General features: G+C 48.0%; 1 protein-coding gene across 2 annotated transcripts in view; it reads right to left on the reverse strand.

Moving 5' to 3' along the window:
* Positions 1-27125, reverse strand: part of LOC126993943 (uncharacterized) — a 79904-nt gene that overhangs the window by 274 nt on the left and 52505 nt on the right. The window contains exons 6-12 of one of the 2 annotated variants that reach the window (XM_050853171.1): positions 21066-21216; positions 16719-16862; positions 13796-14001; positions 13048-13148; positions 6362-6436; positions 2735-2842; positions 1-2156 (exon numbers count right to left, since the gene is read on the reverse strand). The exon at positions 1-2156 is cut by the window's left edge and continues 274 nt beyond it. In XM_050853171.1, coding sequence (XP_050709128.1) covers positions 887-2156; positions 2735-2842; positions 6362-6436; positions 13048-13148; positions 13796-14001; positions 16719-16862; positions 21066-21216 — 2055 coding nt within the window. In that variant the 3' untranslated portion in view covers positions 1-886. The remainder of the gene's footprint in view (positions 2157-2734; positions 2843-6361; positions 6437-13047; positions 13149-13795; positions 14002-16718; positions 16863-21065; positions 21217-27125) is intronic. The other variant, XM_050853172.1, reaches the window with a different exon arrangement.

Below are 27125 nucleotides of genomic sequence, written 5' to 3' on the forward strand. Positions count from 1 at the left end.
ACACACGCTGTTCCCTCGGTGCAACACAAGGTGGTTGTTCCTGCGTCAGTGAGTTAGAGTAATACATAGATAGAGAGTGTTGTCAAGGCGGTGTTTGAGTCTGTTCAAGGCACTGCCCGGCACTGCCGCTGGGAGGGCGTGGCACTGCCGCTGCGTGGCTGGGTTAGCGGGTGTGTCGGTGGGCGTGGCGCTGCCAGGCACTGCTGGGTGTGTGGCTGGATGGCAGGGTGTGCAAGCGGATGTGGCACTGCCAGGGTGGGTGGGCATGGCACTGCCAGGCACTGACGGGTAAAGGGCGTGGCACTGCCAGGCACTGCTGGGTATATGGGCGTGGTACTTCCGAGTGGGTAGGTGTGGCACTGCCAGGCACTTCCAGGCACTGCTGGGTAAGTAGTCATGGCACTGCCGAGTGGGTGGGCGTGGCACTGCCAGGCACTGATAGGTAAGTGAGCATGGCACTGCCGGCGGGCTGGGTGGGCGTGGCACTGCCAGGCACTGCTGTGTAAATGGGCGAGGCACTGTCAGGTTTGAAGGCGTGTCACTGCTTGGTGTTGCCTTGTCGTGTCGAGTCGTCTTGTCTTGACATCGGGCTCCGGGCGGGGCGGGGCGGCGCAGGGCGGCGCGGGGCTGACCGATGACAGCACCGCGCACCGCCGGGCGTGGTGGGGCTGCGGGTCTGTCTGCGCGGCGCCTCGCAGCAAGGTCTCAGGCTCGGCTTCTGATGCTCGGTGCGTGGCTCCGGGGCAGCAGCCTCCTAGTTAGGCCACGGCGGGGCGGGGCGGATAGGGTCGGGGTGGGGCGGGGCGTGGCGGCGCCCCATCCCCGGCAGCGTGTAGGGCAGGGCGCGGTGCCCGGGGCGCGGGGATGGCGGGGGCGGCGCGGCGGGTCACACGGTGGTCTCCGGCTCGGTGGGGTCCGAGGCGATGATCTCCCAGCGCTTCCACAGCGTGGCGTGCGCCTCGCCCGCCGCCGCGCCGTCGCCGCTCAGGTCCGGCAGCTGCCCCGTGGGGTGCCGCTCGCCCGTGTAGCGCCGGCGGGTGTAGCGCCGCCCCGCAGCCCCCCGCCGGGTCCCGCCCCCCTCAGCCTGCTCCGCCTCCGGTCTGATGTGGTCCGCCGTGCGGGAGCGGCCCAGCGGGAACACGCCCTGGGCCTGGGGCTGCCCCACGGGGCTGGGCTTAGTGACGCGGGCCGAGGTGGCGGGCCGGGCGGCGGTGCTGGCGGAGGAGGAGGCGGTGGTGGTGGTGAGGCGGGGCTCGGCGCGCCTGCGGGTTTGCACAGGCGGGGAGCTGGGTGGCGACAGGCCGGGGGTGCCTGAGTCAGGGCTGAGCCAGGGGGGCGGCGAGCCCGTCCTGCTGAGGGGGGAGGAGGCCCCCGAGGCGGACAGGTCAGACAGCGGGGTGTTGCGCGGCGAGGGGGACAGCGTGAAGGCGTCGGCGGACGAGGAGGACAGTACGGAGTCGTGGCTCAGCCGGTCGCCGCCCTTCTTGCTCAGCGGCTGGAAGGTCATGGCCGCCGTGATGGCCTGGCCCAGGTACGAGTCGCTGCTCCCCGACCGCTGCCGCCCGGACCCCGAGCCTGACCCCGAGCCCGCCGACCCTTGCCCTCCTCCCGCCCCGTGGCCCGCCCCGCCCCGGTGGCCGCTGCTCCGCTGGCGCGCGGCCTCGGCGGCGTCCTCGTGGGTACGGGGCGGCGCGGAGAGCGGCACGGGGATACGGAGCGAGGCGGTGATGACGCCCGCGCGGTCGATCTCCGGCGAGGACAGGCGGCGCGACGCGGCGCCCTCAGGCACACGGAGGGACGCCTCCACCTCTTCGGGGCCCTCCATGTGCCGCCCCGCCGTCGCCGCCGCCGCCGCCATCCGCCGTCTCGCCGCCGCCTCGTCGCAGCTCTTGTCGCGGCGCCTGAACCACCTGCTGCCGCTGCTCTTACCGCTCTCCTGCTGGTGCTGGTGCTGCTGGTGTTGGTGCTGCTGGTGTTGGTGCTGCTGATGTTGGTGCTGCTGGTGCTGGTGTTGCTGTTGGTGCTGCTGCTGCATCGCCTGCTGGCCGTGTCGCTCCTCACGCTCCCGGGACGACGACTTCTCCCGACGCCTGAACCACCCACGATCCTCGCCGCCGCGCCGCCCACGACACTCCTCGTACTCCTCCAGCCGGCGCCTGCAACACCACCACCGCCAGGGTTACACACACACACACACGCACATATTGGAGATTGATCCCTCGGCCTCTCAACACCATTCTCCTCGCTGGAAACACTTAACCTGTGCCTGACGCTCATTGTACAAGCTCTCCCTTCCTCGACCACGCCCGTGAGACACTCCAACACTACCAGGCAGCCATGACGCGTTAATGGCCAGCTACACCCAACGGATTACATTTACTGTTTGGTGAATAATTGTAAAGCATAAAACGAAAACAAAAACAAACAAAGACCCCAGAAGTAAATGAAGTATGTGGAATTTAACGAAGGTGGTAAATAGTTAAGAAGTTGCCGTTGGTTTTTGAGTTGGCAATGATTGACGCCTCATGATGTTGTTAAGGGAGAGCTTGTAGTACAGACCTAATTACTACTACTACTACTACTACTACTACTACTATTCTACTTATTTCTTCCCTTCTCATTCATTCCCCATCCCTCCCTTTCCCTTCCCTCTGCCCTATCCATCCCTTCATTCCTCTCCATCCCCCTTCTTCCCTTCCTCCGTCCTTACCCCCCCCCCCCCACACACACACACCTGTCAAAGTCGTGGTGGAGGTGCGGGTCTGTGGGTGAGCGCGGCAGGGAGGAAGAACACTCGCTGCCCTCGTAGATGCTGCTGGCTGTGTCTACCTCCAGGTCCAGGCTAGGGGGGAGGGGGGGGGGAGAAAAGGGAGATGGGAAGGGAGGATAGAGGGGGAGAGGGAGGATAGCAGGAAGGGAGGGAATAAGGGGCGTAAAAGAGAAGGGAGAAGGAAGGGAGGTAGAGGGAGCAAAGGGAGATGGGAAGGGAGGAGAGAGGGAGAGAGGGAGGAAAGGAGGGGCATATAAGAGAAGGGAGAAGGGAAGGAGATGGGAGAGAGAAGGAAGAAGGGAAGAAGAAAGGGAGGGAGGGAGAGAGGGAATGGAAGGGAGATGAGAAGGTGAGGAGAGAAGGGAGGGAGAAATGAACGTAGGAAGGAAGGAAGGAAGGAAGGAAGGGAAGGAAGGAAGGAAGGGAAGGGAAGGAAGGAAAGAAGATAAGAAAGGAAGGAAGGAAGGAAGGGAAGGAAGGAAGGAAGGAAGGAAGGAAAGAAGGAAAGGAAGGAAGGAAGGAAGGAAAGAAGGAAAGGAAGGGAAGGAAGGAAAGAAGGAAAGTAAGGGAAGGAAGGAAAGAAGGGAAGGAAGGAAGGAAGAAAAGAAGGAAAGGAAGGAAAGGAAGGGAAAGGGAGGAAGGAAGGAAGGAAGGAAAAGAAGGAAAGGAAGGAAGAGGAAGGGAGGAAAAAAGGAAGGAATGTGGAGGAATGGGAGAAGAAAATAAATGACAATAAGATGATAATAATAATAATAATAATAATAATAATAATAATAATAATAATAATAATAATAATAATAATAATAATAATAATAATAATAATAATAATAATAATAATAATAATAAAATAATGTCAACATTTACTCCTCCTTAGCTTTTCTTCCTTTTTAATAGATGAAGGAAGGAAGGAAGGAAGGAAGGAAGGAAGAAAGGAAGGAAGGAAGGAAGGAAGGAAGGAAGGAAGGAAGGAAGGAAGGAAGGAAGGAAGGAAGAAAGGAGGGAAGGAAGGAAGGAAGGAAGGAAGGAAGGAAGGAAGGAAGGAAGGAAGGAAGGAAGGAAGGAAGGAAGGAAGGAAGGAAGGAAGAAAGGAAGGAAGGAAGGAAGGAAGGAAGGAAGAAAGGAAGGAAGGAAGGAAGGAAGGAAGGAAGGAAGGAAGGAAGGAAGGAAGGAAGGAAGGAGGGAAGGAAGGAAGGAAGAAAGGAAGGAAGGAGGGAAGGAAGGAAGGAGGGAAGGAAGAAAGGAAGGAAGGAAGAAAGGAAGGAAGGAAGGAATAAGTAAATAAATAAATAAATAAAGAAAGAAAGAAAGGAAATAGTGAAAGAGACACTATTGACAGTACAGATGAGTGAGGCGGAGGGTAGGTCACTTCTAGCGGCTGTGGACGATAAAAAGGCAGTGGGGCCGGATAACATCAGCCCGCGCCTACTCCGCCAGTGTGCTGCAGAGCTGGCCTACCCACGCGCCACCTTGTTCAACAACTGCCTGAGATCCAGCCACTGGCCTAGTGCGTGGAAAGAGAGCAGAATAGCGCCAGTGCATAAGAAGAACTCAAAGGCCGAAGTAAAAAACTACAGACCAGTGTCGCTATTGCCGGTGCTGAGTGCTTGAAACAATAGTGACAAAGCGAGTCACCCAGCACCTGGACAAGCACCACATACTAAGCACGAGGCAGTACGGGTTCAGACAAGGCCGCTCTGCAGCTGACTTGCACTTACTGCTCTCTTCCAAGTGGGGTGCAGGTCTGGACGAAGAAAGAACCTCCGCTATAGTGGCGCTGGACATCGAGGGCGGGTTTGATCGCGTGTGGGACGCTGCACTTGTATCAAAGCTCTGCGCCGCTGGGATAGGCGGGCCCCTCCTGCAGCTCCTTGGGAACTACCTTATCCACAGACACCTCAGAGTTGTGGTTAATGGACAGTCATCGGAAAGACAGCCCATCGCAGCAGGTGTCCCCCAAGGAAGCTGCCTTGGCCCTCTGCTTTGGAACGTGTACATAAATGACTTACTCCATCTCATCCCTCCTGCTACGGCGTATGCGGATGACATCACACTGTTCCAAAGCTACGGGCGGGGGAGGAGGCGACCACAGCGGAGCAAATGAACGCATCATTAAGCCGCATCGCAGCCTGGGGAGCGAAGTGGCGAGTAAAGTTTGCCACTCACAAGACGCAGCTCCTCTACGTCACGAGAAAAAACTCGGTACTGCCCCTGACGTTCGACGGGAAGCCCTTGAGCCAACAAGAGGAAATGGAGGTCCTGGGGGTCACATACGACAGCAAGATGACCTTCAGGACACACATAGAACGGCTCGCCAGGGAGGCCTCAGGGAAGCTGGCTTCCCTAAGAAGAATGCTGTGGCTCCTCGACGGCAGGGGCTGGAGGTGCTGTATAAGTCACAAATCCGCTCCTCCCTTGAGTACGCGTGCCTCGCGTGGGGCGGGGCGGCACACAGGCACCTCGCCCACCTGAACAGGGTGCAGGACCGGGCGGAGCGGCTAATAAGGGGCAGCAGCACAGCCTGGGATCCACAACTGCAGCCGTTAGAACACCGGCGAGATGTGGCCTGACGGTAATGTTCAAGGTGCAGCAACTGAGGCAGCCTCACCTCCAGGAGCTGTACCAGCAACGCCGCCGGAACCTGGTCACCACTAGGGCAGTAGTGTCTGCCCCCGAACAACTGCTCCAGCCCCGCAGCAGGACATGGCACTACCAGCGGCAGTTCCTGTACACCTACGTCGGCTTGTGGAACACTCTCCTTGCCTCGCAGCAGAACCTTGAGGGCGTGACTCTGCAAGGCTTCAAGGAGTGTGCGCACCAGTGGCTAATGGCAGGTCGACGTGGGTGAAAAGACACAAGGCAGGCCTGAAGATAGGCGGCTGTAATGAAGCTGCCTTTGGCCTATAGTGCTGTCTGTACTTAATTGATTATGTAGCACTCCTATATTGTGTAACTGTGTAAATAAAAAAAATAAAAAAAGGAAGGAAGGAAGAAAGGAAGGAAGGAAGGAAGGAAAAAGAACAAGGATGAAAGAGAGTAGAACAGAGAGAGAGAGAGAGAGAGAGAGAGAGAGAGAGAGAGAGAGAGAGAGAGAGAGAGAGAGAGAGAGAGAGAGAGAGAGAGAGAGAGAGAGAGAGAGAGAGAGAGAGAGAGAGAGAGAGAGAGAGAGAGAGAGAGAGAGAGAGATGAAAACAATCTGAAAGGAAGGAAGCACACACACACACACACACACCAAAGAAAAAAAAAAGAAGAAAATTCAGAAAAAAAACTATGGGTATGTGAAGGATACTGGTGAAGGACGCCAAGGAGTCCTATTCAGGATACTCACTAACCAACAAACACACACACACACAAAAAAAAATCCCAGAAAAAAAACACAGAAAAATAAGAATGAAGGAAAACTGAAGGATATTGAAGGATACCGGTGAAGGATGCCAAGGAGTCCTATTCAGGATACTCACTAACCAACAAACACACACACACACAAAAAAAATCCCAGAAAAAAATCCGCAGAAAAATAAGAGTGAAGGAAAACTGAAGGATATTGAAGGATACCGGTGAAGGATGCCAAGGAGTCCTACAAAGGATACTTACGCCTGGCAGAGTGAGTCCCTGGGTCTGTTGGGGTCAAATAGGCAGGCGAGCATCTCCTGAAGGTGCTGCCCCCGACTATAGGATGCAGGGGGGGGGTAGGAAGACGGGGGAGGGAGGGAAGGATGGGGCAGGGAAGGGAAGGAGGGAGGGAAGGAGAGGCGAAATAAGGAGGAGAAAAGAAGAGGAGGAAGAGAGAGATGGAGGAAGGAAGGGAAGGAGGAAGGAAGAGGAAGGAAGGAAGGAAGGAAGGAAGAACAGAGAGGTAAAGAAAAGGAAGGAAATGAAGGAAGGAGAGGAGAGAGAAAAGGAATGAAGGATGAAAGAACAAGAGAAGGAGGAGGAGGAGGAGGAAGAGGAGGAGATAGAGAAATGGAAGGAAGGAAGGAAGATGAAGGACGGAGGGAGGGAGGGAGAACGAATGAAGGAAGAAAGGAAGGAAAGTGAACGGAAGAGAAAGAGGAGATGGAAGGGAAGGAAAGGAAGAGAAAAGGAAGGAGAAGGACAAGGAAGGAAGGGAGGAAGGAAGGAAGGAAGGAAGGAGAGGGAAGGAAGGAAGGAAGGAAGAGAGAGAAAAGGAAGGAGGAGGAAAGGGAAGGAAGGAAGGAAGAGAGATAAAAGGAAGGAGGAGGAAAGGGAAGGAAGGAAGGAAGAGAGATAAAAGGAAGGAGGAGGAAAGGGAAGGAAGGAAGGAAGAGAGAGAAAAGGAAGGAGGAGGAAGGAAGGAAGGAAGGAAGAGAGATAAAAGGAAGGAGGAGGAAAGGGAAGGAAGGAAGGAAGAGAGAAAAGGAAGGAGGAGGAAAGGGAAGGAAGGAAGGAAGAGAGAGAAAAGGAAGGAGGAGGAAAGGGAAGGAAGGAAGGAAGAGAGAGAAAAGGAAGGAGAAGGAGGAAGGAAGGAAGGAAGGAAGAGAGAAAAGGAAGGAGGAGGAAGGAAGGAAGGAAGGAAGAGAGAAAAGGAAGGAGGAGGAAAGGGAAGGAAGGAAGGAAGGAAGAGAGATAAAAGGAAGGAGGAGGAAAGGGAAGGAAGGAAGGAAGAGAGAGAAAAGGAAGGAGGAGGAAAGGGAAGGAAGGAAGAGAGGAAGGAAGGAAGGAAAGGAAGAGAGGAAGAGAGAAAAGGAAGGAGAAGGAAGGAAGGAAGAGAGAAAAGGAAGGAGAAGGGAAGGAAGGAAGGAAGAGAGAGAAAAGGAAGGAGGAGGAAAGGGAAGGAAGGAAGGAAGAGAGAGAAAAGGAAGGAGGAGGAAAGGGAAGGAAGGAAGGAAGAGAGATAAAAGGAAGGAGGAGGAAAGGGAAGGAAGGAAGGAAGGAAGAGAGAGAAAAGGAAGGTGGATGTCAGGGAAGGAAGGTAGGAAGAGAGAGAAAAGGAAGGAGGAGGAAAGGGAAGGAAGGAAGGAAGAGAGAGAAAAGGAAGGAGGAGGAAGGAATGAAGAGAGAGAAAAGGAAGGAGGAGGAAAGGGAAGGAAGGAGGAAGAGAGAGAAGGAAGGAGAAGGAGATGGAAGGAAGGAAGGAAGAGAGATAAAAGGAAGGAGAAGGAGAGGGAAGGAAGGAAGGACGAGAGATAAAAGGAAGGAGAAGGGAAGGGAAGGAAGGAAGGAAGAGAGAGAAAAGGAAGGAGAAGGGAAGGGAAGGAAGGAAGGAAGAGAGAGAAAAGGAAGGAGGAGGAAAGGGAAGGAAGGAAGGAAGAGAGAGAAAAGGAAGGAGGAGGAAAGGGAAGGAAGGGAGGAAGAGAGAGAAGGAAGGAGAAGGAGAGGGAAGGAAGGAAGGAAGAGAGATAAAAGGAAGGAGAAGGGAAGGGAAGGAAGGAAGGAAGAGAGATAAAAGGAAGGAGGAGGAAAGGGAAGGAAGGAAGGAAGGAAGAGAGAGAAAAGGAAGGAGGAGGGAAGGGAAGGAAGGAAGAAAGAGATAAAAGGAAGGAGGAAAGGGAAGGAAGGAAGGAAGGAGAGGGAAGGGAAGGAAATAAAAAAAAGGAGGAAGGAAGAAAAGAGTAGTTAGTTTGTATCCCAAAATTACAGAAGAAGAAGAAGAAGAAGAAGAGAAGAAGAAGAAGAAGAAGAAGAAGAAACGCTGGAGAAAAAGATAAAGTAGAAACAAAAAAGATAATGAAAAAGAAAATAAAGAAAACAATAGAGAAAGAAAAAGATAAAGAAAGGAATAATAAAAGAAAAAAAGGATAAAGAAAGAAGAATTTAAAGACAAGAAAAAACTGAAAATCTAAGATACAGAGAGTAAAAAAAAAACGAGAATTTCAAGCAAGCATTTAAAGATAGAAATACTGGAGAAGCAAGAATTTAAAGATAGAGAAAATAGATGAAGATTAAAAAAACAAGGATTTAAAGATAGAAAAATTAGATACAAAGATAAAAAAGAAAGAATTTAAATATAGAAATACTGAAGAACAAAAAAATTAAAGACAGAGAGAATTGATAAAGACGTAAAAAGAAGGAATTTAAAGATAAAAGTATTGATGAAGAGAGAATTTAAAGATAGTAAAAATAAATGCAGATTAAAAAAGAAGGAATTTAAAGATAGAAATACTGATGAACTAAGAATTTAAAGATAGTAAAAATAGATAAAGACGCAAAAAGAAGGAATTTAAAGATAGAAATATTGATGAAGATAATTTAAAGATAGAGAAAATAGATGCAAATTAAAAAAGAAGGAATTTAAAGATAGAAATATTGATGAACTAAGAATTTAAAGATAGTAAAAATAGATAAAGACGTAAAAAGAAGGAATTTAAAGATATAAATATTGATAAAGATAATTTAAAGATAGAAAAAGAAGATGCAGATTAAAAAAGAAGGAATTTAAAGATAGAAATATTGATGAAGATAATTTAAAGATAGAGAAAATAGATGCAGATTAAAAAAGAAGGAATTTAAAGATAGAAATATTGATGAAGATAATTTAAAGATAGAGAAAATAGATGCAGATTAAAAAGGAAGGAATTTAAAGATAGAAATATTGATGAAGAGAGTATTTAAAGATAGAAAAAAATAAAGAGGTAAAAAGAAGCAAGAATTTTAAGATAGAAAGAAAATTGATACCAAAAAGAAAGAAAAAAATAGACAGAAATACCGATAAAGCAAGAAATTAAAGAAAGAAAAAAAGATAGAGACAAAAATCAATTATTCAAAAACAAAAAAATACCGATAAAGAAAAAATAAAAAGAGGAATTAACAGATAAGGATAAAAAAGTAAGAATTCAGAGATAAAAATACTGATAAGGCAAGAATTTTAAGATAGAAAAATAAGATACAGAGACAATAAAGAAAGAATTTAAAGACAAAAATGCTGACGAAAAAAATAAAATAAAGAGAGGAAGTAACAGATAAAGATAAAAAAAAGTAAGAATTCAGAGATAAAAAATGCCGATGATGCAAGAATTTTAAGATATAAAAATAAGATACAGAGACTATAAAGAAAGAATTTAAAGACAAAAATCCTGACGAAAAAAATAAAATAAAGAGAGGAAGTAACAGATAAAGATAAAAAAAGTAAGAATTCAGAGATAAAAATGCCGATGATGCAAGAATTTTAAGATAGAAAAAAATAGATAAAGGTAAAAAAAGAAAGAATTTAGAGATCGAAATAGTGATGAAGACATTTAAAGATAGAAAGAAAAATGGATACCAAAAAGTAAGAATTCAAAGATGGAAATACTGACGAAGCAAGAAGTTAAAGATATAAAGAAAAAAAATAGATAGTACAAAAATATAAAAAAGTAAGAATTTAAAGATAGAAAGAAAAAAATAGATACAAAAAATGAAAAATAGAGAAAAATAGATATACAAAAATAAAAAGATAAGAAATTAAGGAGAAAAAAACAAATAATAATTTAAAAAAGACAAGAATTTAAAAACAAAGAAAGAAATAAGAATTTAAAGAAAGAATTTAAAGATAGGGAAAAAATGGAGATACGAAGATTAAAAGTAAATTATTAAAGATATAAATAAAAGAGAATTTAAAGATAGAAACACTGAAGAAAAAAAGTTTAGAGATATAAAGAAAAAAAATACAGGAATAAAAAAGTAGGAGTTGAAGTACAGAAAAAACAGAAAAAAGTCATTTAAAGATTTAAAAAATTGATATACAAATACAAAGATAAGGGAGCAAGAATTAAAAGAAAAAGAAAAATAGGAACAAAAATGAGAAGCAGCAAGAATTTTAAATAAAGAAAGCAGAAAGAATTTAAAGCAAGAATTTAAAGATGTAAAAAGTTGACAAAGAAAGATTTAAGATAGAAAGAAATAGTAGAGAAAAAAAAGATAAAAAAGCAAGTATTCTAAAGACAAATAAAAAAGATAATTTCAAGCAAGAATATAAAGATAGAATTACTGAGGAAGCAAGAGTTTAAAGATATAAAGGAAGAAAAATAGAAATACAGATACAAAGAGCAAAAATTTATAGAGAAAGAAAATTAGAAACAAGAAAAATAAAGAAAAAAAGAAAAAAAAATCTACACAAAGATAATAAGCAATAATTTAAAGAAACATATGTACAAAAACTATATAAAAAAGCAAGTATTTCAAGACAAAGAAAAAACAGAAAATTAAGCAGGAATTTAAAGATAGAAATACTAATGAAGCAAGAATTTAATGAAAACAACAACAACAACAACAACAACAACTTAGAGCAAGATTTTCAAGATACAAAAACTGATGAAGAAAGAATTTAAAGATACAGTATAAAGAGAAAAAAACAAGAATATGAAGTTACGAATATATAGAAGCAGGAATTTAATGCCATAAAGATAAATTAATACAGACAAAATATGGAGCTAGAAATTAGAAAAAAACGTGGAAAATAAACAAACAAAATAAATAACCGTGAGAAGAAAACAACAAAAAAAGTGAAAAAAAGGAATATCATGCAATAATTATCTGACTACAAAAAACAAACAAACAAACAAACAACAGATAGTCAAGCATACAAAGATAGACAAACAAAGGAGACAAACAAACAAAGAAACAAACAAACAAACAAATGGAAAGAAAGGTAAATAATAATAATAATAATAATAATAATAATAATAATAATAATAATAATAATGATAATAAAAAAGAAAAAGAAGAAGAAGAACAAGAAAAAGAAAAAAGAATAAAGAAGATGGAAGGAAAGTACAAAATTTTTCTCTAAACTAAAAAAAAAAAAAAAAATCTAGTGTAAGAAGGTCGTGAACTTTTACATCAGTACAAAACCTAATTATTTTATTTATCAACTATTAAAAATTCAGTACAAAAAATAAACATTTCCACACTATATAAAAATACTCTAAACACAAAGCTAATTATGATGATCTTCTTGATTTATACATATAGAGGTATTTATCTAGTTATTTATATGTTTATTTATTTATTTATTCATGTTAATGCGTCACAAGCGTTTTATTTTGTCTTAACGTTATTGTGTTAATTAAATGTTATGTAGAAGCCATGTTAGGTTTACGTATAAGGGGACCGTCTGCTGGAAATATTCGAAAAAAGAAAAAATCACGAAATGTTTCGAAAAAAAAAATCTCACATGTTCGTGTATCTTTAGGCCTCCTCGTGATGAAGTTTTACAGCAAATATCAGCGGAAGGAGAAGTAGTTGTCTGCGTTTTCCTGCCCATATCTCGGTTCCGCCTTTTTGTTCTTCTTTTCCCTATAACTGGGTATCCATATTACCGATTCTGATGGAATATTTTGCATTTAAAAAAGGGATTGATGAGCGAATTTTTGTGTAGGAAGATTTTTTCAGTCAAGGCAACATATCTACATAAATAAGAAATATATTTTAAACGAGAACATAGATAAAAAAATAATACACTAAACTATCAAGGAAACTTATAAATCTGTCTTACACAATCATTAGGGAATTGTACAAAGTTTATTTGGTGTTTTTTTTATCAACATTGTCTCACGCATAACAAAGATATATCGCATTTTCGATTTAAAAAAAAAAAAAACCCTACTATTTTTGCAATTATTTATCGTGCAATTCATATGGCACCTGACATGGAAAATCTCTTCACCAGTCTACATAACATAGCAGAAATTCATGACAGTGGGTTAATAATTAGTGAACCACTATTGAGTGGCAGACGGTCCCCTTACGTTATTGTTATGTTAATGAGGCGACTTGTGGCTTGCAATAATAATAATAATAATAATAATAATAATAATAATAATAATAATAATAATAATGAAAATAATTATTAATAATAATAGCGAAAAACTGATATTGAGTAAAAAGCACGGGAGGGGGGGGGGAGGGAAGAGAGAGAGAGAGAGAGAGAGAGAGAGAGAGAGAGAGAGAGAGAGAGAGAGAGAGAGAGAGAGAGAGAGAGAGAGAGAGAGAGAGAGAGAGAGAGAGAGAGAGAGAGAAAGCGAGCGCACCAGCCGACAAACGTACAGGTGTCAGAAGAAAAAGCTGAACACACACACACACACACACACACACACACACACACACACACACACACACACACACACTTCAGTAACGCTATAAGTAAGAATGAAGCGTATGTAGGTGGCAAATAAGCATCACTGAAGTAACACATAAGTAACACACGAAAGTAACACACACACACACACACACACACACACACACACACACACACACACACACACACACACACCCCCCCCAACCCCCAACCCCCCAGCCCCCAACCCAACACCCCCAACCCCAACACACAACCCCCCACTCACTCGTCGTGGCCTCCGCACCGTCGTCTCAGCAACACGTCCAGGGCCTCCGGGTGACTGTCCATGAGGTGTTGGTACGTCTCGTCCAGGAGCTCCGCCGACACCTGGGGGAGGCACGGGGGGATTGGACGCCTTGGGGGAGGATTGGATCGCTTGGAAAAGAATTGGATTGTGTTTAATGGAGTTTGGATGGTTTGTAAAGGGATTGGATGCCACGGAGGGCTGGTTAGGATCGCTCGTTACAAATCAGAATCTCTTGGATCGCTTGGAAAAGAATTGGATTGTGTTTAATGGAGTTTGGATGGCTTGTAAAGGGATTGGATGCCACGGAGGGCTGGTTAGGATCGCTCGTTATAAATCAGAATCTCTTGGATCGCTTGGAAAAGAATTGGATTGTGTTTAATGGAGTTTGGATGGCTTGTAAAGGGATTGGATGCCACGGAGGGCTGGTTAGGATCGCTCGTTACAGATCAGAATCTCTTGGAAGGAATTTATATCGCTTGGAAGAGGATTGGATTCTTTTTACAGCATTTTACAGCATTTTTTACAGCAGGAGCAGCAAGTAGCGGGCTTTTTTTTTATTAGTTTTTTTTGGTGCCCTTGAGCTGTCTCCTTTGCTGTAAAAAAAAAAAAACTCGACAGGTCTGCATCTTTTTTTTTCCTTCTCCTTCCCCCTCCCTTTCCCTCCCTCCCCCTCCCTCTCTATCCATCCCCTTCCTCTTTCCCTCCCTCCCCTCCCTCCCCCCCTCACCTCGAAGAGCGCCTTGTTGTGGTCTATCATGGCCCGCACCACGCTGATCACCTCCTCGGCGTGCTGGGCCATCTCCTGCGTGGTCTGGCCCTCGCCCCCGCCGCCGCCGCCGCCCCCGCCCCCCGCCCTCACCGCGTGCAGGATGTTGGGCGCGAAGAGTGTGGCCAGGTTGCTGCTGTCCATCTTGTTCCCTTGTAGGACCTCGCCTGTGGGGGGGAGGGCGTGACAGGGGGGGAAGGGGCATTACACACACACACACACACACACACACACACACACACACACACACACACACACACACACACACACACACACACATGCACAAACATCCCTATACTGTCCAAACCCCTTATGCAAGAGTTAACCAGCATCTTCACTCTTTCATCCTTCACGCTGATAAACTCTCGAACAATTTTCCTTCATCTGTATTTCCTCCTGCCTACGACTTGAACTCTTTCAAGAGGAGGGTATCAGGACACCTCTCCTCCCGAAATTGACCTCTCTTTCGGCCACCTCTTTTGATTCTTTTTTTTAGGAGCAGCGAGTAGCGGGCTTTTTTTTATTATTGTTTCCTTTTTTTGTGCTCTTGAGCTGCCTCCTTTGTTGTAAAAAAAAAATATAGGTAATGGCTGAGTGGTCAGCGTGAGGGCGCAGCGTCCAGGACACAGGTTAGCGTCCCGCCCGCCGCTACAAACAAGCTGGCATGTGTCACCGCCGAGTGGCCCAAGACTACCCACACGCTGTCCTGGAGGCCACCTGTCAACCCGGACTCTAGATTCTAAAAGAGGACCAAAGACGACCTCCTGGGGGCAGCATGAGCCAAGGAAGATGGCGCCACTACAAACAATTGCCTGCGCCATAACGGGCTGGGGCCGACCATCAGGCTCACCAAGAAAACCTGCCCCGGCCATAGGCCAAACGTAAAAAAATAAAAATAAAATAAACTCACTCAGCAGGTCCCGTGAACATAATTGGGCCAAAAACACTCACTTACTCACTCACTCAAGCAATCAACGGGGGCATACGCCGGGGAACGCGTCGCCTCGCCCACCCCAAGACGCCAGCACCAAGGGTTCCTCCGGGCAGGTCTCCATGCACGCCCCCTCCCATCCCGAGTACCTCCGGGCGGGATCTATCGACTTGGTCAAGCCACAAACTCTGCGGGCGTCCCCTAAGCCTCCTACATTTATGGTTGTCTCTTACAGCAACACCCCGGCGGGCAGGGTCGGCTTCTGGGCAGCGTGCCACGTGCCCGTACAGCCGGAGTTGGCGTTGACGGACTATGCGGTGACAGGCCTCGAATCAGTCTCACGGAGTGGTTACGCTTGACACAAAGGGTCGTAATATAAGACATTTCGCCGCCCAAGAACACACATTTGACAAGGCTTTCGTAGGAGTTGTGGGCATTTCCAGGGGTAGCTTTATGACCCTGGTGGTAGTGTGACCCTTCCTCTGTACCGTGAACCTAAAGAAACACACATTTGACAAGGCTTTCGTAGGAGTTGTGGGCATTTCCAGGGGTAGCTTTATGACCCTGGTGGTAGTGTGACCCTTCCTCTGTACCGTGAACCTAAAGAAACACACATTTGACAAGGCTTTCGTAGGAGTTGTGGGCATTTCCAGGAGTAGCTTTATGACCCTGGTGGTAGTGTGACCCTTCTTCTGTACCGTGAACCTAAGAAACACACACATTTGACAAGGCTTTCGTAGGAGTTGTGAGCATTTCCAGGGGTAGTTTCATGACCCTGGTGGTAGTGTGACCCTTCCTCTGTACCGTGAACCTGAAGAAACACTCATTAGAATCCGACTGACCCCCTCTTTGACCTTTAGAAATAGCTGATGTAAGAAGCGCATGTCTTATAATGCCAGCCAAAGTCATTCCAGCGATATCCCGTGATTCTGTGCAGACATTCATTAACAAAGGCATCGATCCGCCTCTCAAAGCCCTTATTCAGTGTCCATGTCTCACAGCCATGGAGCAAAACAGGGAGCAGGATGGACTTGAAGCTCCGGATCTTTGTCCTTCTACTCAGGTATCGACAACGCCTTATACTCGTGCTGAGCGAGTCCATAACACCGTGGGCCAGGCCAATCCCCCTAAGAGTACGGCCAATGCGGTTTGCTGGGAGGGTAGAGGGTAGCGGGATGCCTAGCGGGTCAGAGGCAGGAACAAACACATGTAATCTGATATGAGTGGCCATACCGGACGCGGGTAGCGGGTTCCCTCCAAGCTTACCCGCCCCTATGAGATGTGTTTGTTCTTGCCGGTGACCCGCTAGGCATCCCGCTACCCTCCACCCTCCCAGCAAACCGCGTGTACTGTGGCCGCACCCTAAGACTTCCTGGCGAGACCCACCGCTGTTCTGAACTACGCTACCAAGGTGTGAAGCATGGCAAGGTCTCTGTGTCCTCGCCACACGCATGAACAGACTAGGTTGGTGTGTGTGTGTGTGTGTGTGGGGGAGTTATGGTGAGGCTCAAGTGGTGGTGTGGTGGTGGTGTAGTGGTGGTGTAGCGGTGGTGGTGGTGGTAGTGAGGCCCTGAGTTAATTATCTCCACCTGTACAACCTATATAACCAACACCTGTGCACACACACACACACACACACACACACACACACACACACACACACACACACACACACAGGTGGACAGATTGATACAACACTCTCTCTCTCTCTCTCTCTCTCTCTCTCTCTCTCTCTCTCTCTCTCTCTCAATCACATATTTCTCCTCCCTTTCCTCCTTCGTCTTTTCATCTCTTTGTGTTATTTTCATTTTCTCTTTTTCTTACCCCCTCTTCTCTCCCCTCTTTCTCTCCTCCCCTCATCTTTCCTCCCCCTTCCTTCTCTCTCCCTCTCCCTCCCCTCCGCACCCCCCTCCACACACATCCCCTACCCCCACCCCCACACACGTACGGTACCTGTTTCGGAGATGCGGTCAGTGGAGTGGTCCGCGACGGTTGCCAGGAAGGTGAGGAGGGAGTAGAGGGTGTCGCGATTGGGCACGGGCATCAGCTGAACCAGGTACTGAAGGGCCTCGAACTGAAGACGCCGGTTCCTGATCTCTGTGGGATGGGAGAGGCGATAGATTTTGTGACCGAGGGAGAAGAAAGATGGATGAAAGGGAGGGAAAGAGAAGGAGGAGGAGGGAGGGAAAGGAAGGGAGAGGGTGAGGCAGGAGGGGGAGGGAGCTGGATTTTGTGACCGAGGGAGAAGAGGGATGGAGGAAGGGAGGGAGAGAGAGGAAGGAGGGAGGGAAAGGAAGGGAGAGGGTGAGGCAGGAGGGGGAGGGAGCTGGATTTTGTGACCGAGGGAGAAGAGGGATGGAGGAAAGGGAGGGAAAGAGAAGGAGGAGGAGGGAGAGAAAGGAAGGGAGAGGGTGAGGCAGGAGGGGGAGGGAGCTGGATTTTGTAATCGAGGGAGAAGAGATGGAGGAAAGGGAGGGAAAGAGAAGGAGGAGGAGGGAGAGAAAGGAAGGGAGAGGGTGAGGCAGGAGGGGGAGGGAGCTGGATTTTGTGACCGAGGGAGAAGAGATGGAGGAAAGGGAGGGAAAGAGAAGGATGAGGAGGGAGAGAAAGGAAGGGAGAGGGAGCTAGATCTTGTAATCGAGGGAGAAGAGATAGAGGAAAGGGAGGGAAAGAGAGGAAGGAGGGAGAGAAAGGAAGGGAGAGGGTGAGGCAGGAGGGGGAGAGGCGATGGATTTTGTGACCGAGGGAGAAGAGAGATGGAGGAAAGGGAGGGAAAGAGAGGAAGGAGGGAGGGAAAGGAAGGGAGAGGGTGAGGCAGGAGGGGGAGGGAGCTGGATTCTGTAATCGAGGGAGAAGAGATGGAAGAAAGGGAGGGAAAGAGAAGGAGGAGGAGGGAGAGAAAGGAAGGGAGAGGGTGAGGCAGGAGGGAGAGGGAGCTAGATCTTGTAATCGAGGGAGAAGAGAGATGGAGGAAAGGGAGGGAGAGAGAAGGAGGAGGAGGGAGAGAAAGGAAGGGAGAGGGTGAGGCAGGAGGGGGAGAGAGCTAGATCTTGTAATCGAGGGAGAAGAGATGGATGAAAGGGAGGGAAAGAGAAGGAGGAGGGAGAGAAAGGAAGGGAGAGGGTGAGGCAGGAGGGGGAGGGAGTTAGATCTTGTAATCGAGGGAGAAGAGAGATGGAGGAAAGGGAGGGAGAGAGAAGGAGGAGGAGGGAGAGAAAGGAAGGGAGGGGGTGAGGCAGGAGAGGGAGGGAGCTAGATCTTGTAATCGAGGGAGAAGAGGGATGGAGGAAAGGGAGGGAGAGAGAAGGAGGAGGAGGGAGAGAAAGGAAGGGAGAGGGTGAGGCAGGAGGGTGAGGGAAAGAGAGGGAGAGGAAAGGAGAGAAAGGGAGAGAAAGAAAGGGAGAGGGAGAGAGGAAAGGGTGAGAAAGAGAAGAAGGAGAAGGGAAGGAGAGAAAGGGAGCGAAAGAAAGGGAGAGGGAGAGAGGAAAGGGTGAGAAAGAGGAAGGAGAAGGGAGGGAAAGGGAGGGAGAGGGAAGGAGAGAAAGGGAGAGACAGAAAGGGAGGGGGAGAGATTTTGTAAGCGAGGGAGAAAGGAGATGGATGAAAGGGAGGGAGAGAGGAAGAAGGGAGGGAGAGGAAGGGAGGGGGTGAGGCAGGAAGGTGAGGGAGAGAGAGGGAGAGGGAAGGAGAGAAAGGGAGAGAAAAAAATGGGGGGAGAGAAGAAATGGTGGTAAACAGAGCGAGGAGGAGGGAGAAAGGGAGGGGGTTGAGGCAGGAAGGGTGAGGGAGAGAGAGGGAGAGGGAAGGAGAGAAAGGGAGAGAAAGAAAGGGAGGGGGAGAAATTTTGAAAGTGAGGGAGAAAGGAGATGGAGGAAGGAGGAGGGAGGGAAAGGAAGGGAGAGGGTGAGGCGGGAGGGTGAGGGAGAGAGAGGGAGAGGGAGAGAAAGGGAGGGAGAGAGGAAAGGTGGGAAAGGAGGGAGGAGGAGGGAGAGAAAGGGAGGGGATTGAGGCAGGAAGGGTGAGGAGAGAGAGAGAGAGGAAGGAGAGAAGGAGAAAGAAAGGAGGGGAGAGAGGAAAGGTGGGAAAGGAGGGAGGAGGAGGGAGAGGAAGGGAGGGGGTGAGGCAGGAGGGTGAGGGAGAGAGAAGGAGAAGGAAGGAGAGAAAGGGAGAGAAAGAAAGGGAGGGGAAGAGAGGAAAGGGTGGGAAAGGGAGGGAGGAGGAGGGAGAGAAAGGGAGGGGGTTGAGGCAGGAAGGGTGAGGGAGAGAGAGGGAGAAGGAAGGAGAGAAAGGGAGAGAAAGAAAGGGAGGGGGAGAAATTTTGAAAGTGAGGGAGAAAGGAGATGGAGGAAGGGGAGATAAAGAGAGGAAGGAGGAGGGAGGGAAAGGAAGGGAGAGGGTGAGGCAGGAGGGTGAGGGAGAGAGAGGAAAGGAGAAAGGAGAGAAAAAGGGGGAGGAAAGGTGGAAAGGGAGGAGGAGGAGAGAAAGGGAGGGGTTGAGGCAGGAAGGTGAGGGAGAGAGAGAGGGAGAGGAAGGAGAAAGGAGAGAAAGAAAGGAGGGGAGAAATTTTGAAAGTGAGGGAGAAAGGAGATGGAGGAAAGGGAGGTAAAGAAAGGAAGGAGGGAGGGAAAGGAAGGGACAGGGTGAGGCGGGAGGGTGAGGGAGATAAAAAGGGAGAGAAAGAAAGGGAGGAGAGAGAAAGGGAGAGAAAGGGAGGGAAGGAGGCGGGAGACGCAGGGAGGGGGTTGAGGCAGGCAGGGTGAGGGAGAGGGAGAAGGAAGGAGAAAGGAGAAAGGAGGAAAGGGTGGGAAAAGGGAGGAGGAGGAGAGAGAAAGGGAGGGGTTGAGGCAGGAAGGGTGAGGGAGAGAGGGAGAAGGAAGGAGAGAAAGGGAGAGAAAAGAAAGGAGGGAGAATTTGAATGGGAGAAAGGGATGGAGGAAGGGAGATAAAAGAAGGAGGGAGGAGGAAGGAAGGAGAGGCAGGGTGAGGAGAGAGGAGAGGAGAGAAGGAGGAATGAAAGGGAGAGGGAGAAGTTAAATCCAGGGCCATATTCACAAACATGTCGGAACCCAAAAACACATGTTGGACAAGACTTCCCCTTCCCTTCCCTTCCCTTCCCTTCCCTTCCCTTCCCTTCCTTCCTTCCTTCCCTTCCTTCCTTTCCTTCCTTCCTTCCTTCCCTCTCTTCCTTCCCTTCCCTTCCCTTCCCTTCCGTCCTCCTTCTCTCCCTTCCTTCCTCTCTTCCTTCCTCCTTCCCTCCCTTCCTTCCCCTCTTCCTTCCTTCCCTTCTTTCCTTCCTTCCCCTTCCTTCCCTTCCTTCCCTTTCCTTTCCTTCCCTTCCCTTCCTTCCTTCCTCCCTTCCTTTCCCTTCCTTCCTTCCCCTTCCCTTCCCTCCTTCCTTCCTTCCTTCCTTCCCTTCCTTCCTTCCTTCCTTCCCTTCCTTCCTTCCCTTCCTTCATTCCTTCCCTTCCCTTCCCCTCCTTCCTTCCTTCCTTCCTTCCTCTTCCTTCCCTTCCTTCCTTCCTTCCTTCCTTCCCTTCCTTCCTTCCTTCCTTCCTTCCTTTTCCTTCCCCTTCCTTCCCTTCCTCCTTCATCCTTCCTTCCTTCCTTCCTTCCTTCCCTTCCTTCCCTTCCTTCCTTCCTTCCTTCCTTCTCTTCCTTCCTCCCTTCCTTCCCTTCCCTTCCTTCTTTCCTTTTCACTTCCTCCCTTCCTTTACTTCTTTCCCTGCCACTCCCTCCCTCCCTTCCTTCCCTTCCTTCTTTCCCTTCCCTTCCTTCCTTCCTTCATCCTTCCTTCTTCCTTCCTTCCTTCCCTTCCTTTCCTTCCCTTCCCTTCCTTCCCTCTCTTCCTTCCCTTTCCATTCCTTCCTTCCTTCCTTCCCTTCCTTCCTTCCTTCCTTCCTTCCTTTCCTTCCCTTCCCTTCCCTTCCTTCCTTCCTTCCTTTCCCGTCCTTCCTTCCTTCCTTCCCTCCCTTCCTTCCTTCCTTCCCTTCCTTCCCTTCCTTCCTTCCCTTCCTTCCTTCCCGTCCCTTCCCTTCCTTCCTTCCTTCCCTTCCTTCCCTTCCGTTCCTTCCTTCCGTCCTGTCCTTCCCTTCCCTTCCTTCCTTCCTTCCCTTCCCTTCCCTTCCCTTCCTTCCCTTCCCTTCCCCCCGTCCTTCCTTCCTTCCTTCCGTCCTTCCCTTCCTTCCCTTCCTTCCTTCCTTCCTTCCTTCCGTTCCCTTCCTTCCTTCCTTGCTTCCCTCCCTTCCTTCCGTCCTTCCTTCCGTCCCTTCCCTTCCCTTCCCGTCCCTTCCACACACTTACTCTGGGTCCTGATGAAGGGCTCGTACAGCTCCCTCGTCAGCAGGGGCTCCGGCAGGTCCCTGAAGAACTCCTTGAGCAGGGTGGCCACGTCGTGAGGGCACTGCTCCGCCGACAGCCACACCTCCTGCCCGCGGTCGAACTCTTCCCGCAGCTGTGAAGGGAAGGGAAGGGCGTGAGGGGGTGGCAGGCATGGATGGAAAGGAGGGTGTGTGAGGGGAGGAAGGGGAGGAAGAAAGAAGAGTGAGAGGGAAGGGAAGGAAAGAAGGGAAAGGAGAGAACGAAAGAGAAGGAAGAAAGGAGTGAAGGGAAGGAGGAAGGGAAGGGGGAGGAAGGAAGGAAAAAATAGGATGTGAGAAGGAAGGGAAGGGAAGGGGAAGGGGAAGAGGAAGAGGAAGGGAGAGGAGGTGATGTGGTGATGGTGGTGGCAGTGGCGGGCACCGGTAATCGAAAAGTTACCTTCGTTAACTGGTAATCCACTAACTAAAAAGTTACCTTCGCTAACTGGTAATCCACTAACTTTTTTTTTTTTTTTTTTTACAACAAAGGAGGCAGCTCAAGGGCACAGAAAAAAAACAATAATAAAAAAGCTCGCTAATCGCTGCTCCCATAAAAGAATCAGAAGAGGCGGCCAAAAGCAAGGTCAGATCCGGGAGGAGAAGTGTCCTGATACCCTCCTCTTGAAAGAGTTCAAGTCGTAGGCAGGAGGAAATACAGATGAAGGAAGATTGTTCCAGAGTTTACCAGCGTGAGGGATGAAAGAGTGAAGATGCTGGTTAACTCTTGCATAAGGGGTTTGGACAGTATAGGGATGAGCATGAGTAGAAAGTCGAGTGCAGCGGGGACGCGGGAGGGGGGTGGGGGAGGCATGCAGTTAGCAAGTTCAGAAGAGCAGTCAGCGTGGAAATATCGATAGAAGATAGAAAGAGAGGTAACATCGCGGCGGAATTTAAGAGGTAGAAGACTATCAGTAGGAGGAGGAGAGCTGATGAGACGAAGAGCCTTAGCCTCCACTCTGTCCAGAAGAGCTGTGTGGGTGGAGCCCCCCCACACGTGAGATGCATACTCCATACGAGGGCGGACAAGGCCCCTGTATATGGATAGCAACTGCGCGGGGGAGAAGAACAGGCAGAGACGATACAGAACGCCCAGCCTCGAGGAAGCTGATTTAGCGAGGGAGGAGATATGAAGTTTCCAGTTGAGATTTTGAGTTAAGGATAGACCGAGGATGTTTAGTGTTGAAGAAGGTGACAGCTGAGTGTTGTCGAAGAATAGGGGATAGGTGTTTGGAAGATTGTGTCGAGTTGATAGGTGGAGAAATTGAGTTTTTGAGGCATTGAAGGACACAAGGTTCCTTCTGCCCCAATCGGAAATGATAGCAAAGTCTGAGGTTAAGAGTTCTGCAGCCTCCAGTCTGGAGTCGTGTACTTCCTGTTGTGATGGTCTTTTATTGAAAGAAGTTGAATAATGCAGAGTGGAGTCGTCGGCGTACGAGTGGACAGGACAGTTTGTTATGGAAAGAAGATCATCGATGAATAACATGCAGGAAGAGAGTGGGTGATAGGACAGAGCCCTGTGGAACGCCACTGTTGATAGATTTAGGGGAAGAGCAGTGACCGTCTACCACCGCAGTGAAAGAACGGCCGTAAAGGAAACTGGAGATAAACGAACAGAGAGGGGGATATAATCGGAAAGAGGGCAGTTTAGAAAGCAAAGACTTGTGCCAGACTTTATCGAAGGCTTTCGATATGTCTAGCGCAACAGAGAAAGTTTCACCGAAACTGCTAAGAGAGGATGACCAAGAGTCAGTTAAGAGACCAAGAAGATCGCCAGTAGAACGCCCCTTGTGGAACCCATACTGGCGATCAGATAGAAGGTTAGAAGTGGAAAGGTGCTTTTGAATCTTCCGGTTAAGGATTGATTCAAAAGCTTTAGATAGACATGAAAGTAAAGCTATTGGGCGGTAGTTTGAGGGATTGGAGCGGTCACCCTTCTTAGGCACAGGCTGTACAAAGGCATACTTCCAGCAGGAAGGAAAGGTAGATGTTGACAGGCAGAGACGAAAGACTTTGACCAGGCAGGGTGTCAACACAAAAGCACAGTTTTTAAGGACAATAGGAGGCACTCCTTCGTTAACTGGTAATCCACTAACTAAAAAGTTACCTTCGCTAACTGGTAATCCACTAACTAAAAAGTTACCTTCGCTAACTGATAATCCACTAACTAAAAAGTTACCTTCGCTAACTGGTAATCCACTAACTAAAAAGTTACCTTCGCTAACTGATAATCCACTAACTAAAAAGTTACCTTCGCTAACTGGTAATCCGCTAACTAAAAAGTTACCTTCGCTTACGCTAAACCGCTAAACTGGTAAAGAAATTAGTGGAAGCTAACGCTAACCGCTGACTTTTTTTTATATGGATTTAGCTTCTTTTTTAGTATTTTGGCTCCAAAACCCTTAAAAACAGACCCAGTGACCTGAAATTTCAATATGTTGTAGCTTAGACATAGAGCTTTCCAGAAAGGAATAGCATGTCAAAATCAGATAATAATAAAGGTGTAAACAAATAAAGAAATTAAATTAGAAAACGTCCTCACTCTGGTCACCTTCCGTGACGTCGATAACGACAAACAAGGCGGCAATAATGAACGCGATGACCACACGGTGACAACGTCGCAGCTGAACTGAACAAACAGCCCAACAAGCAACAACAACAAGAAGAGAAGAGAAAGAAGCCTCCAGTTTATCCTAAATCCGCATACTTTACCAAAGATTTCCCGCAAATTTACGCATTTTTTCCATTTTTTTTCCATAACTGACACTTATTTTAATTATTTTAATTTTACTTCTTGTCAGGTGGAAAATATCGAATTCTTGCTATTGAATCCCGAGTTCAAAGAGTTGGAAATGGAAGATGTTTTACCATAAAACACCCAAACGTTTCCCTAATAATTGTCCAATTAGCGTACGCGTAAGCGAAGGTAACTTTTAGTTAGTGGATTACCAGTTAACGAAGGTAACTTTTCGATTACCTGTGCCCGCCACTGCCTCCACCATCACCACATCACCTCCTCTCCCTTCCTCTTCCTCTTCCCCTTCCCCTTCCCTTCCCTTCCTTCTCACATCCTATTTTTTTCTCCCTTCCTCCCCCTTCCCTTCCTCCTTCCCTTCACTCCTTTCTTCCTCCTCTTTCGTTCTCTCCTTTCCCTGGAATTATTGTGCCACGTTGCTCAGCTGGTGCTGTCTGCCCACACGGACAAGAACAAATCTGTATGATTTTTTTTGTGTGGACTTAAGTTAGCGGAGGAGGAACTACACTTAGCGGAAGCTAATTGGTCTGCTAGCTGTTTCCAAAGTTAGCGACAACGCTAAACAGCTAACGAAAAAGTTAGCATCGCTAATTAGCGGTTAGCGGATTAGCGGAGCCGTGCCCACCACAGGCGTGGTGGTCAGTACTGCTCTACCTAAACCAAACTAAACTTGCCCCAAACCAAACTTAACCATAACCAAACGAAATCTAACCAATTCGAAGCAACCCAAAACAACCTGAACCAAGCCAAACATTCCCCAACCTCCTACCATCTCCCATCTCAACCCAGTTCGACCCAAACCAAACTTGAGGCCAAACTTAACTTGCTCCAAACTAAACTTAACTTACCCTAAACCAAACTTAACCTAAACCAAACAACGTCTAATCAGTTCAAACCAACACAGCACAACCTGACGCAAGACTTACATTCCACAACCTTCTTCCCTTCCACTCTCAACCCTGCTCCACCAAAACTCAAACTCAAACCAAGTCAACCAAAGCAAACCCGAGGCAACTAAAACCAAACCCCAGTAAACTCAACCCAACCCAACCCGGGCCAACCCAAGCCAACCGAAACCAACCCAATCCAACCCAAGACAATCTAAACTTAAACCCAAACCCAGCCGACGCAAGCTAACCCAAGGCAACCCAAACCAAAGTAAACCAACCCATTCCAAACCGACCCAATCTAAATCAACCAAATTACTCCCTAACATTCTTCCCCTTCCAGTCTCAAATTTTCTTCCCTTCCCTTCCCTTTCCTTCCCTTCCCTTCCCTTCCCTTTCCTTTCCTTTCCTTTCCTTTCCTTTCCTTCCCTTTCCTTCCCTTCCCTTTCCTTCCCTTCCCTTCCCTTCCCTTTCCTTCCCTTCCCTTCCCTTCCCTTCCCTTCCCTTTCCATCCCTTCCCTCCCCTCTCTCTTTTCCCTTCTCTCCTATGGCCTATCCTTCTCCTTCTCTTCCCTTCCCTTCCCATCCCTTCCCTTCCCTCTCTCTCTCCTTTCCCTTCTTTTCTATCCTCCTCCTTCCTTCCTTTACCGTACGTTCTACATTCTCCTCTCCCTTCTTTCCTCCACTTCCCTTCCCTTCCCTTCCCTTTCACACCCTCCCTTCTCTCCTTTCCTCCTTTCTTTCCCTTCCTCACTCTCCTTTTCCTCCTTCCCTTCCCTCCCCTTACGTTCTCTTTCTCACCCAAGCTAACCCAAACCAAACCAACCTAACACAACCTAAGCCAAGACAAGCCAGACACTTCTAATCTCAACCCAAGTCAACCCAAACCAACCCAAACTAACCCAAACTATCCCACACCTAACCAAACCAAACCTCAAACCTAGCCAGCCGAAACCCACCCAAACACTCCTCAACCGTTAAATCGTTTCCGAACTCAACCCTCTTCAACCCAAATTCAAACCCAAGCGGACCCAAGCAACCCAAGCCAACCCAAGCTACACTAAAGCAAACCAGGACAACCCAAGCCAACCCAAGCTACACTAAAGCAACTCAAGACAACCCAAGCTACACCAAAGCAACCCAAGACGACCCAAGCTACACTAAATCTACCCAAGACAACCCAAGCCAACCCAAGCTACACTAAAGCAACCCAAGCCAACCCAAGCCAATCCAAGCTACACTAAAGCAACCCAAGACAACCCAAGACATCTCAAGCTACACTAAAGCAACCCAAGACAACCCAAGACATCCCAAGCTACACTAAATCAACCCAAGCTACACTAAAGCAACCCAAGACAACCCAAGACAACTACAGCTAAACCCAAGACAACACAAGCTACACTAAAGCAAACCAGGACAACCCAAGCCAACCCAAGCTACACTAAAGCAACCCAAGACAACCCAAGACATCTCAAGCTACACTAAAGCAACCCAAGACAACCCAAGCTACACTAAAGCAAACCAGGACAACCCAAGACATCTCAAGCTACACTAAAGCAACCCAAGACAACTAAAGCTAAACCCAAGACAACCCAAGCTACACTAAAGCAACCCAAGACAACCCAAGCTACACTAAAGCAACCCAAGACAACCCAAGCTAAACTAAAGCAACCCAAGACAACCCAAGCTACACTAAAGCAACCCAAGACAACCAAAGACAACCCAAGCCATCCCAAGCTACACTAAAGCAACCCAAGAAAACCCAAGCTAAACTAAAGCAACTCAAGACAACCCAAGCTACACTAAAGCAACCCAAGGCAACCCAAGCCATCTCAAGCTACACTAAAGCAACCCAAGACAACTAAAGCTAAACCCAAGACAACCCAGGCTACACTAAAGCAAACCAGGACAACCCAAGTCAACCTAAGCTACACTAAATCAACTCAAGACAACCCAAACTACACCAAAGCAACCCAAGCTACACTAAAGCAAACCAGGACAACCCAAGCCAACCCAAGCTACACTAAATCAACCCAAGACAACCCAAGCTACACCAAAGCAACCCAAGCTACACTAAAGCAAACCAGGACAACCCAAGTCAACCTAAGCTACACTAAATCAACTCAAGACAACCCAAACTACACCAAGCCAACCCAAGCTACACCAAAGCAACCCAGGACAACCCAAGCTACACTAAATCAACCCAAGACATCCCAAGCTACACTAAAGCAACCCAAACCAACCCAAGCTACACTAAAGCAACCCAAGCCAACCCAAGACAACCCAAGCTACACCAAAGCAACCCAAGACAACCCAAGCTACACTGAAGCAACCCAAGACAACCCAAGACAACACAAGCTAAACT

This window comes from Eriocheir sinensis, unplaced genomic scaffold, assembly GCF_024679095.1.
Source record: "Eriocheir sinensis breed Jianghai 21 unplaced genomic scaffold, ASM2467909v1 Scaffold7, whole genome shotgun sequence".
Lineage (NCBI taxonomy): Eukaryota > Metazoa > Arthropoda > Malacostraca > Decapoda > Varunidae > Eriocheir > Eriocheir sinensis.